This window comes from Electrophorus electricus, chromosome 14, assembly GCF_013358815.1.
Source record: "Electrophorus electricus isolate fEleEle1 chromosome 14, fEleEle1.pri, whole genome shotgun sequence".
Lineage (NCBI taxonomy): Eukaryota > Metazoa > Chordata > Actinopteri > Gymnotiformes > Gymnotidae > Electrophorus > Electrophorus electricus.
Genome location: NC_049548.1, coordinates 21,303,047 through 21,316,465, shown reverse-complemented (window position 1 = coordinate 21,316,465; position 13,419 = coordinate 21,303,047). Strand labels below are relative to the sequence as shown.

Here is a 13,419-nt window from a genome sequence, read left to right as displayed (position 1 = left end):
AGTTTGTTCAGGATATGTAGAGCTGTGAGATATAGAGTATTTGTTCAGGATATGTAGAGCTGTGAGATATAGAGTGTTTGTTCAGGATATGTAGAGCTGTGTGATATAGAGAGTGTTTGTTCAGGATATGTAAAGCTGTGAAATATAGAGTGTTTGTTCAGGATATGTAGAGCTGTGTGATATAGAGAGTGTTCAGGATATGTAGAGCTGTGTGATATAGAGAGTGTTTGTTCAGGATATGTAGAGCTGTGAGATATAGAGAGTGTTTGTTCAGGATATGTAGAGCTGTGAGATATAGAGAGTGTTTTTTCAGGATATGTAGAGCTGTGAGATATAGAGAGTTTGTTCAGGATATGTAGAGCTGTGAGATATAGAGAGTGTTTGTTCAGGATATGTAGAGCTGTGAGATATAGAGAGTTTGTTCAGGATATGTAGAGCTGTGAGATATAAAGAGTGTTTGTTCAGGATATGTAGAGCTGTGAGATATAGAGAGTTTGTTCAGGATATGTAGAGCTGTGAGATATAGAGAGTGTTTGTTCAGGATATGTAGAGCTGTGAGATATAGAGGTTTCAGGATATGTAGAGCTGTGGGATATAGAGTGTTTGTTCAGGATATGTAGAGCTGTGAGATATAGAGAGTGTTTGTTCAGGATATGTAGAGCTGTGAAATATAGAGTGTTTGTTCAGGATATGTAGAGCTGTGTGATATATAGAGAGTGTTTGTTCAGGATATGTAAAGCTGTGAAATATAGAGTGTTCAGGATATGTAGAGCTGTGAGATATAGAGTATTTGTTCAGGATATGTAGAGCTGTGAGATATAGAGTGTTTGTTCAGGATATGTAGAGCTGTGTGATATAGAGAGTGTTTGTTCAGGATATGTAAAGCTGTGAAATATAGAGTGTTTGTTCAAGATATGTAGAGCTGTGTGATATAGAGAGTGTTTGTTCAGGATATGTAGAGCTGTGTGATATAGAGAGTATTTGTTCAGGATATGTAGAGCTGTGAGATATAGAGAGTGTTTGTTCAGGATATGTAAAGCTGTGAAATATAGAGTGTTTGTTCAGGATATGTAGAGCTGTATGATATAGAGAGTGTTTGTTCAGGATATGTAGAGCTGTGTGATATAGAGAGTGTTTGTTCAGGATATGTAGAGCTGTGAGATATAGAGAGTGTTTGTTCAGGATATGTAGAGCTGTGAGATATAGAGAGTTTGTTCAGGATATGTAGAGCTGTGAGATATAGAGAGTGTTTTTTCAGGATATGTAGAGCTGTGAGATATAGAGAGTTTGTTCAGGATATGTAGAGCTGTGAGATATAGAGAGTGTTTGTTCAGAATATGTAGAGCTGTGAGATATAGAGGTTTCAGGATATGTAGAGCTGTGGGATATAGAGTGTTTGTTCAGGATATGTAGAGCTGTGAGATATAGAGAGTGTTTGTTCAGGATATGTAGAGCTGTGAAATATAGAGTGTTTGTTCAGGATATGTAGAGCTGTGTGATATATAGAGAGTGTTTGTTCAGGATATGTAAAGCTGTGAAATATAGAGTGTTCAGGATATGTAGAGCTGTGAGATATAGAGTGTTTGTTCAAGATATGTAGAGCTGTGTGATATAGAGAGTGTTTGTTCAGGATATGTAGAGCTGTGTGATATAGAGAGTATTTGTTCAGGATATGTAGAGCTGTGAGATATAGAGAGTGTTTGTTCAGGATATGTAAAGCTGTGAAATATAGAGTGTTTGTTCAGGATATGTAGAGCTGTATGATATAGAGAGTGTTTGTTCAGGATATGTAGAGCTGTGTGATATAGAGAGTGTTTGTTCAGGATATGTAGAGCTGTGAGATATAGAGAGTGTTTGTTCAGGATATGTAGAGCTGTGAGATATAGAGAGTTTGTTCAGGATATGTAGAGCTGTGAGATATAGAGAGTGTTTTTTCAGGATATGTAGAGCTGTGAGATATAGAGAGTTTGTTCAGGATATGTAGAGCTGTGAGATATAGAGAGTGTTTGTTCAGAATATGTAGAGCTGTGAGATATAGAGGTTTCAGGATATGTAGAGCTGTGGGATATAGAGTGTTTGTTCAGGATATGTAGAGCTGTGAGATATAGAGAGTGTTTGTTCAGGATATGTAGAGCTGTGAGATATAGAGGTTTCAGGATATGTAGAGCTGTGGGATATAGAGTGTTTGTTCAGGATATGTAGAGCTGTGTGATATAGAGAGTGTTTGTTCAGGATATGTAAAGCTGTGAGATATAGTGTTTGTTCAGGATATGTAGAGCTGTGAGATATAGTGTTTGTTCAGGATATGTAGAGCTGTTCACGCTATATTTGGACAGATTATGTACGTCTAGCCTTAAAATGTAAACATCATCACCTTCTCTTCTGCGTGGCTGACTTCGGTGAATTTCCCGTGTTAACTCCGTACACCAAACAAACAAACAAACAAACAAACAAACAAACAACAACAACAACAACAAACAAACAAACAAAAAGAAAAACAACGGTAAGAAACTGTTAAAGTGTTAATTTAACCACTGGGGTGTTTGGAAAGATGCTGGATCATCTATAGCTAAATAAATAACGAACATTAGAAACTTCACACTGAGCTTTTAATGACAGTAGCCAGTTAGCTAAACGCAAATGTTCAGTTATCGCTACTGTTGTAAAAGTGATGTACGTTGAATTCACATTCATAAGATGATTTATAAATCTCAATACTGACACTACCTGATATAGTTTTAGTCTACTATGGCACCAAGCTTGGTCAGTCAGTCAGTTAGCTACTAACCTAGCTAGCTAACAACTAAGATGGGGAAGTAACTGCACTAACCCGGTTTACTTCCGCACACACAGACGCTCCTGAAACTAACCCTCTCTTTAGTTTCTCTACATGCCCATATTGTTGGAAAAGCAGCAGTCTTAAGATCCAGTCGTGGTGTCAGAGCGGTTTTCCACGTCCCATGGCTGTGGTAATGCACTACAGATCATGCAGAAAGCGGATGGTCCTTTCCAATGTGCCCTGCATATATTGGGATCTTTGGGGTATTTGTACACAGGGGTCCCATTGCAGACTGAATTATTGCGGCCAAAGACAAAACACCATTTTGTCATTTTGCACCACCTACAATTCAACGTCTTGAGTTGTTGTCCACCATCTACGTCACAGGGATGATGTTCGTGACTGAGTCTGAAGACAGTGGGAGAGGCTAAACTACAATTTGTTAAGTCGTATCCCTTCAGTTTGTAAAAATTAAAAAAGAGAAAAGCTTAGGGGTGGAATATTAAAATAATTGAGCTGAAAATGCGCATACCTTTAGTTACAAATATCTTGGCATAAACCCCAATGAAAGATAAAACCCTTTTTTTTCATCAGTATTTAAGTATTTCCTTGTGTTTAACTAGCTATCGTTAGCTAACTATTCTATTAGCTATTTTCTCACGTGTCTTTGGTTTTTTTTTTTTTAAATCATTAATCATTTACTCAATTACATACTTTCATTTAATATTTTTTAAATTATTTGAGAGTTTTATTTAAATATTACACAATTGTGTGTGTGCTTACCCCTCCCATTCGCTCCATGTTATAATGCGCACATCTAGAACTGTATGTGACTATGTATACATCTTGCAATAATCATAAAACATTTGTATTCTAAGCAGTATACATGAAAGGGTGGTAGTGGCTGCATGACTCTTTCATCTGTAAAAAGATGATGGAAGGAAATTGGTCTCAACCTAATTTTTAAATCACATTGTGCTGTTAGTTTAAGTCAGTTGAAAGGTAAGCTTAATAGAAACAGGAAACTCATTTTCCACCAAGCACTTCATGCATAATTTATCCCTTTGGAAACCTAGCCAAGAGCGCTACAAACTCTTGTATCTTGGACTCTACTGTACTATACTAGGATGTATTCTATGAGGAAATGAAAAAGCACTTTTGTAAGTCAGTCTGGATAAGAGAGTCTGGTAAATGCCATAAGTGTAAATGTAAATAATACACAACATGTGTCGTTCTGCACGTGCACAGTCCAAATCGAGTAGATTCACAGATCGGGCAGCTGCTGAGGCACATGGACTTTCGCCACCAACACAAATGGAACATATTTAGAATGCTGGAATGGCCAGCAGATGGCAGTGCTGCACAGAAGTAAATGACCAGCAGATGGCAGCGCTGCACAGAAGTAAATGGCCAGCAGATGGCAGCGCTGCACAGAAGTAAATGGCCAGCAGATGGCAGCGCTGCACAGAAGTAAATGACCAGCAGATGGCAGTGCTGCACAGAAGTAAATGACCAGCAGATGGCAGCGCTGCACAGAAGTAAATGACCAGCAGATGGCAGTGCTGCACAGAAGTAAATGACCAGCAGATGGCAGCGCTGCACAGAAGTAAATGGCCAGCAGATGGCAGTGCTGCACAGACATTGCAGATATTCTGACAACAGCCTCAATCCCGTTACTCCGCATAACGAGAGTAGTATCGATCATTTACCCAAATAGTTTAGACAATTACATCCATTATAGTTGTGAAAAATGCAAAAGACATTAAAAAAAAGGCCTTTTTGTTTTTGTTTTATCTGAATGTGAATTGCTTTGTGTCCACCGTCCAGTATATGTTCACACTGCACAGTCTCTGAGCAGGTTCAAGTTTCCATTGAGAAACAGCATCATATTTAAATGTTGTGGCTCCAGAACACTTCGACGCTTGGAGAGGAGTTGTGATTGGTGCAGGTTAAACACGCGCCCCTGAGGGATGGCTGTGGCAAGGACAGTGAGCTGCACAGTGAGTGCAACCTTGCTCACTTCCCTAAAGTTACGCCTCCAGAAACTCAGAGGATCTCTCTCTTTTGAAGGTGTAACCAGTTTGAAGTAATTCTACAGAGCTCTCCTAAAGGGTTGTGTTATGGCAGCAAATTGAATTGTTTTCTCCGACATACAACTCACATTACTGCTAAGCATAGCAATTATTTTTTCCTCAGTGCTGTTACCAGGCCACAAACCAACATTATGTAATACGACTTGCTTATATCTTGGGTCAAGAGCTGTACTAAGAGTCAGATGGTCGTTCCTTTGAAACTGTGAGATTTTCATGCGACACTCATCAGCCAGGAACTGGGCGAGTTTACTGTCTTTCTGCTTTTTTAGCTTTCTGTGCAGTTCTGTCAGACATGGAATGACGCAGGACGCTGAGCAATGTTGGTCGTTTTTCAGCGTTTCTGTAATTTCCTTAAAGGCATGAAGGGCTTTGATCATACACTGCATTTTATTTTTATCAGCTTCGTTCAGTATGAGTTTTTGATTGTGCATGTTGGAGAGAACTTCTCTCACAGCATCGTGCTGCTGTGACATTCTCTCCAGCGTGTGCAGGACTGAGAGCCATGTAGTTCCTGCAGCCATGCTGAGACTCTGGTTAGGCAGATTTAGGTCTGCTTGAGCCTTCCTGAATCTTTTCTCTGCTTCTTCATTGTAGCAGAAAAACTGTGCAACTTTGTGGCACTTGTTAAGCAGATATTCCCAAGAATTTGCATTTATGACCTGCTGAAACACTTGGTCCAGGGTTTTGGCCAAACAGGGTAAATGGTCCCACCCAACTTTTTGCATGGCCCTGTCCATCTGCTTTGCATTGGTTACAACCATGTGAACCTTCTTTTCAATCCCCCATGCATTTGCTATTGTTATCATCTGATCAGCAATATCATCACTTGTGCATTTTGTGGGTATTTTGGTGGTTTGTAAAACCAAGGATTCCTGCTTCCATAATTTATTTATGAAGTGAGAGGTCACTGTCATAAAGTAATTTCTAGGTGTGGTTTCCCATACATCACAGGACAGAGCAATGCTGTCTGCGTCATCTAATGCTCTCTTCTCTTTCTCCTTTGTGTGGTCATACACTCTCACCAGTTCTGAGTGAACCTCCCAAGTTTTCAGAGGAAATTCAGAGCAGTGACCCAAAGACCTGAGATGTACCAAGCCCTCTTCTTCAACAATAGTGTGAAGGTGCAGGTTGGTAATGATCAGATCCAGCCAAGGGGACAATGTAGCACCTGAAAAACAAATTGCAGTGTTATTTCAACTCCATGTTGCGTTGCATAAATTATTTGCTGGTTAACTGGTTAAAGATATTGGAAACTTAATCCAAGCAGAAATACTGCAGACAGCACAAACAATTTGATTAAAAGTAAAAATGCTCCTTTTTGACTTTTGTTTGTTGCTTTGTTTTTGTTTGTTTTGGTTATGTTATGTTTCAGTACTCTGACAACTTAACCCTAACCATGTTTGATAATTCTCCACCATGGATTTCATTGCACACTTACTGTCACCAGTGCTATATTCGTGGTCAGGTCAGTCCAGACCAGCTGTCTGAATTAATCTGCTAGATATACAAGGGCATCAAGAATCAAGTGACAAAATCCTGGTGAACACCAAATAAGCAGACTGAGATGCTGTGAGCTTTGGACCTCTTCCAAATGAAGTCTGGTGCAGTTCGTTTGAAGTATGAGCACAGTGCGACACCAAACAGACCAAATCAATGTGACTTTTGTTGACATCTTTTTGGTTTGATGTCAGTTTGAACGCTAAAATGTTTTTCTGCTTTGGTCTGCTCCAAGGGAGCCAAACTCTAAATATAGTTGTAACTTTAGATAATACAATGGCATCATGAATGATCAGTCAGTCTGTTAATCCAATTATCCCAGTGTATATTTTGGCCAAACATGAGCTCTTTCACAAGAAATATTGATGGTGAAACATAAGAAATATTTATGATGGTGTATACACTAGCTGTTATGCATTTTTATTTACCAGAGGGTGCACTAGAGGAATTTAAGAGTAGAACACAATCATTCTTGAGGCCCAGTGATTGTATTTGTTTTTTTGTTTGTCCTTTCCCACTGTGTCTCAGGAGAGAAATGTGATGTGTCCACCACAGGTACTGCACCTGTAGGGTTGTTTTAAGAGATGAGGTCCCAGTCTTGTGTGAACCCTGGTTTGACCCCCATGCCAGGTATGTGTAGCAGGCTTCACTCAGTTTGTTATTAATTAGAAGTGGCTGGATTTTCTGGGCTGTACACACATCCCATGTAGTTGGATGAACCTACATCTTCTTTCCTTGCTTTATTGCTTGAGTGCAAGATGTGGTACAGCTCACTTGTAAAAAGGCGCTTTTCTGCAGTGGTATCTGTGAAATTATGGCTGTGTTTGTGTATTTATAGCTGTGTTTTTGTAATTATGGCTGTGTTTTGGTAAGTATGGATGTGTTTGTTCATTTGTGGCTGCGTTTGTGTATTTATAGCTGTGTTTTTGTAATTATGGCTATATTTGTACATTTATGGCTGTGATTGTGTATTTATGGCTGTGTTTGCGTAATTATCGCTGTGTTTGTGTATTTATGGCTGTTTGTGCATTTATGGCTGTGTTCATGGATTTATGGCTGTTTGTGTATTTATGGCTGTTTGTGTAATTAGCGCTGTGTTTGTGTATTTATGGCTGTGTTTGTGCATTTGAATATCTGAACCTTAATAGAAATCCTATATATATGTAAGGGTTGGGTTTCATATTAGCATTGTAAAATCATAGCGTTGTGATTTGTACAAAAATAATGTATTCCAGTCACTTTATATTGATTTGTCTGCTTTTTACACTGTTTATTGCCTTCTTTTTTGGAGGTGTGGTATTTTATGTTTGTTAGCTATTCAGAGAATAAAAATCATAGACGTACGTCATACCGCCCGACCCCCTAATAAACTACACTACCCAGCAGGCTGTTCGTCACCCGGACAACGACTCATCCAACCATGAACATTCCATTAGATCATCACCAGAGTACGGAAGTCACCTGTGTTCACATAGGAATATGTATATAAGCCTGTGTTGAGCTCCATTACGTTGCGAAGTATTGTCTCCAGTGTTAGTCTGAGCGTACCAAGCATTAATTCCTTGATTATCTTTCTGTGTATCTGTAACGGAGGCAGCACAGAGGAAGCGAGAGGTGGGGTAGCAAGGAAGTGCTCTTTATTATCCGCAGGAGGATAACTATGGGAAGCACTGACGAAACAACAACAAAAAAAAAACCCAAATAATCTTTCTTCACAAAGATAGTGTGACGATATATCTAGACTTTCGAGTTTGTAGTACGCTAATGTGCAGCGCTGTCTTCTGGAACCTGTGGGTTTAAATAGGTGAAGCTGACAATGGGGAATAGGTGAAGACAGTTACTAAGCAGGTGATTGAGAGCGGTGCAGGTGATTGGTGTGATCCCTAGGAGGAGTGGGCGCGTCCCTCCTGCTGGATGGCCAGCCAGATGTGACAGTATCTAGTTTTTGTGTTACTCGTCTCTGATTTTTGCCTGCATCTTTTGGATTGATCTGCCTGGTTTTGTATTGTTTTTCTGGTTTTTGACACAGCCTGTTTTTCATTCATGATTCGTATTACCCCTGATTTCGTTCTTCTGATTCTGACCCTGGTTTGGAGCACCAATAAAGCTCACATTTTATATCCGCGAGCATCTGACTTTGCCTGGCCCGTCACAGTACATTTAGTGAAATCGTACCGGTCTCTTTCTCTGCTGTGGTCTGCTGGAGAAGTCTTCCTCTGTAGCTTTCCACTGTGGTCTTCTGCGAGGGTCTTTCTCAGTGGCAGCACCACTGTCGCTCTTAGGCCTCTTACCTTTGCAAACATGGTATTACAAAAATTTTATTCTAAACACTTTTTTTCTGAACTAATTACTGAACCATGAAGAGTTGCTGTATTTCCAACACTGTTGGTCATCTCATTAGCTTTAGTACCCAGAAGAATGCAAACAGGTCCCCGGCTTTCCCAATAGCTACTGTGACTGGCTGAAAAATGTTCATGTATAATGACCATAACCTCACCTCTAACCCATCCCATAAACTCACCTCTTTGTGTAGTAGTTTGGCTTGCATGCCCTTCCTCATAAGTCAGGCTCCTCTTCTTGAAACTTGGCCTGTTGGCCACTCCAAGTCCTTGGAGAAAGTTTGGGTTTATTCATTAATTTAATTGTAAAGAAAGTTTTAAAGGATTGTTCAGTAGCAAATGGAAACAGAAGGGAAGTTGACCCAATAAACTCACTCCATGTATTAAAGTCCATTCACACTATAGCAGTTTCAGTTTGTAAACCTTTCTTGGCATCAGGAAGGGTGGCACCAGGCTGAGGCCCCCTCTAGTCACCAGAGGGAGGCCTCGAGTCAACTACACCACTAATCCAGCCTGATACCCAACAGCTGGGCTAGATCTATAAAAGCCCAGTGACCCAGGCATTCAGTGCTGGGTCTTTGCCAAAGTTCTGAGCCCAGCTCCGAGCCGGTAGCTTCGGGTACTGAGGTCTGTGAGCCCTCGTGCTGCACCTCACTTCTTGTCTGTGAGGGTGTTCGTGTTTTTACACGTCCCCTCCTCTCTCCAGTTTTCCCTCTCGAGTCTGTCTCTCTCCGGAGGCTTCCCTTAACCATTACAGCCCCTCCCTGCTTTCTAGTTTTGTTTGGGAAGTTTTAGTTTGGTTTTCCCCAGTGCATCGGAGTTGCCATTTCTTCCTGTTGCGTCCTTTGTTCTCCCTTTTTCCACGCTCGGCATGGTGTGTAGGTTTTCCTTTTGTTTTACCTGATCCAAGATCTGACTGTTCTGCACATGGGCCCACCATCATTAGAGTGTGGTTGCTCACCCAGTAAGCTGTTGGTGTCATTACCCATCTGACCTGCGTTTGAGCCCACGTTACAATTTAAATACAATAAATAATCGTTAATGTAATTAACTTTAGTAGCTCTGGTGTCTGAAGCATATTTCACACACACACATACTCACTTAATTTAAAACCCACACACACTTACCTGCCATAGAGAGACACGGCTGCTGGAGCGTGCACGTTTGGTTTTGGGTGTAATGTAAATAACACAGAATATCTAGTAAAGAGCCATGGGTGTGTCCTTTCTATGTGACTCTAGTTTCGTTTTCAGCAAAGTAAATAACTGGGTGGTTTACTAGGAAAACAAAAGTGCTGTTGTTTCACATGAATGTGCCGTTCATATAGAGTTGTAAAATAAATGACTATCGATAAAGAGGGTTTATAACAGAGTTATAATCAGGTGTGGTGAACGAAGCAGCTTTTGTGTCTATGAATGGCCAGTAATGGATGGTGCTCAGTCCTGGTGTGTGTGTGTGTGTGTTGTCATGGAAATCTCCAATCCTATAATAAAGATGAGTCGGACACCAATGGGTAAAACGAAAGCAAAACGTATTATTTGTCTCAGCCTGAGGGCATCTCAGTTACACGCACACAGGATCCTCTTTGTTGATGTCCAGAAGGCCGACTTCATCTCAGCATTAGCATCCCTCCACTTCCTACACTTCCTGGCTCTGACAGAAACATGGATCACCCCGAGAATCCGGCGACTCCGGCTGCCCTGTCCTCTGCCTTTTCATTCACACATTCTCTGATGCGTCTTGGCAGGGGTGGTGGCACAGGTTTACTAATGTCTCGAGAGTGGCGTTTCACTCCACTTTCCTTCTCTACACTTTCCATCTCCTCTTTTGAATTTCATGCCATTACAGTGTCTTTCCCCACCAAACTTCTTATCATTGTCATCTACCACCCTTCAGGTTCCCTAGATCACTTCATTCATGAGCTCGACATCCTTCTGAGTCATTTCCCCATTGAAGGAAATCCACTCATTCTCCTTGGTGACTTCAACCTTCCATTAGAGAAGTTGCATTCCTCCTGCATCCTTCCACTATTGACAGCATTTGACCTCACCCTCAACCACTCTCCTCCGACTTACAAAGCAGGCAATGTTCTGGACCTGATCTTCACCCGTACCATCACAACATCGGACATCGCAGTCACCCCCCTCCACCTCTCGGACCATCACTTTCTATCCTCTCTCTCCTTTCCTTCTCTTTCCATCCAGGCCTCTCCAACATGTTCCTCCTTCCTCTGTCGCAATCTGTACTCCATAACTCCCTCTTCCCTTACTTCTACTATTTTGTCCACCCTTCCTAACCCTGACTCTCTATCCTCTATCTCTTTGGATGCAGTTACAAATACTTTCATTTCTACACTCTCCTCATCAATGAATCTTCTGGGCCCTCTCTCCTCTAGACCTACAAAGTCCTCCCCACCTGCCCCCTGGCTAACAGAAACACTTCGCTGCCACAGGAGAGAACTAAGGACTGCAGAGAGGTGGTGGAGGAAATCTCACATAGATTCAGACCTCAGCTCATAGAAGTCTCTCCTTTCCAAGTTCTCATTGGAAGTAATGTCTGCAATGTCATCCTACTACAGAGAGAAATTCGAATCATCAGCATCTGATCCACGCAAGCTCTTCACTATTTTTTTTTCTCTCCTTAATCCTTCCCCTCGCCCCCTTCCTCATCTCTTACTCCAGAAGATTTTATCACCTTCTTTGAGGAGAAGGTTGCAGCAATCCACCAGTCCTTTTCCACTGTTCCCACTCCTCCAACTAATGTGCATTCCCCAACATCCAATTCTCTGACTTCTTTTTCTCCTCTCTCCACAGATGAATTCTTCAACTCCTGACTTCCAACAATCCAGCTACATGTCCACTGGATCCAATTCCTTCTGCTCTGTTCCAGACAATTGTAAGAGATCTGCTTCCTTTCATCTCTGTCATCATCAACAACTCCTTATCTTCTGGATACGTGCCTACTGCATTCAAAACCGCCAGGGTGGTACCAATCCTCAAGAAGGCTACACTTGACAGCTCCAGCATTACTAACTACAGACTGTTATCACTTCTCTCTTTCCTCTCAAAAGCCCTTGAACGAACAGTTTATAATCAATTGTCTCTTTTTCTCACCCAGAACCAGCTGCATGATCCCAATCAGTCTGGCTACAAACCAGCACATTCTACAGCAACGGCCCTCATAGCGGTGACTGAGAAACGTCATGCCACTAAAGCTGCCAAACAGTCATCTGCTTTGATTCTTCTAGACCTTTCAGCAGCCTTTGACACAGTGAACCACAACATTCTTTTCTCTGTTCTTTCCAGGCTTGGTGTGACTGGCTCTGCTTGGAGATGGTTTCAGTCCTATCTGGATGGACAGTCCTATCAGGTGACATGGAGAGGATCCACATCCAAACCGTGTAGACTCTCCACTGGTGTTCCACAAGGCTCAGTATTGGGCCCCCTTCTCTTCTCTTTGTATACTCATTCTCTTGGTGATGTAATATCTTCTCATGGTTTCTCCTACCACTGCTATGCCGACGACACTCAATTATTTCTTTCTTTTCCACCCTCTGACACGCAGGTCTCCAGACGTATCTCGGCATGCTTGACTGACATTACATCATGGATGACAGCCCACCACTTGAAGCTCAACCCCAGTAAAACTGAGCTTCTGTTCATCCCAGGTACTCCTTACCCTTACCATGACCTCACTGTTTCCTTTGAGAACTCCCTGGTATCACCATCCGAAGCTGCCCCTAACCTGGGTGTAACTTTGGACAACCAGTTGTCATTCTCAACTCATGTTTCTGATCTAACCGGGTCTTGCAGTTTTCTCCTTTGTAACATACGAAGGATTCGACTCTTTCTTTCGCAGGAAGCTACCCAAGTGCTTGTGCAGGCTCTTGTGATCTCAAAGCTAGACTACTGCAACTTGCTGGTCTTCCTTTAAGAGCCATCAAACCTCTACAACCTGTCAAGAATGCAGCAGCACGACTGGTCTTCAATCTTCCAAAGTTCACACATGTTACTCCACTGCTCCTGCTACTCAGCTCCCTTAGGCATTCTTGAGAGACCTTAACATCAAAGGTAAGGTCATTTCAGCCCTTTGCTATGTTTTTGGCTCTACTGTTGTTCCACCACAGCTGACTTTCCTACTTCACACAAATGGTACTAAAAAATGTGTCGGTAATGGGTACGGAAGCACAACCCAGTTCTGTTCCCGTAGTTCTTCCACCCTACAAAGTCTAGTTGCAAGTCTAATCTAACGTGAATGTTACAGCATAGCCACTGCATTGACAGCATATTTTAAATAGCCTGTAAAAAAAAAAAATCCTAAATCTTGCACACTAATACTTTCAGGTAGCAACAACAAACTTGCTGGCTATAATATTGGCCGTGACCAGATGGAGCATTCGGTGTTTTGTGTTGCCAATGATTCAGCAAAACACACGTTTTAAAAACCACTCAGGAAGCCTGCATGCCAACCCTTTAACATAACTCCACCAAACTCGCTGGCTATAAACTAGACCTTGGTCAGAGAGAGCTCACTGATGTTCTTAGCCTGTGAAAAACACATTGGCAATGACATGGCAAAATTAACTTTTAAGAAAACCAACAATGTATGTGCAGCAATGATTAAAAATCACTGACGGAGCCCTTTAAATAGCTCTTTGAGTTACCACAGTCATTAGATGCTTCCAGTTAGACCACATAAAAAATGATTGAAC

At 41.5% G+C, this 13,419-nt stretch overlaps 1 protein-coding gene across 1 annotated transcript; it reads right to left on the bottom strand.

Annotated features, from left to right (window-relative positions):
- Positions 1-4,613: 4,613 nt before the first annotated feature.
- On the bottom strand, positions 4,614-9,842 carry si:ch211-152f22.4. The gene is given in 4 exon segments (XM_035533200.1): positions 4,614-6,040; positions 8,427-8,454; positions 8,545-8,660; positions 9,836-9,842. Coding segments are annotated over 4 exon segments (1,578 nt in total).
- Between the last annotated feature and the right edge of the window lie 3,577 nt (positions 9,843-13,419).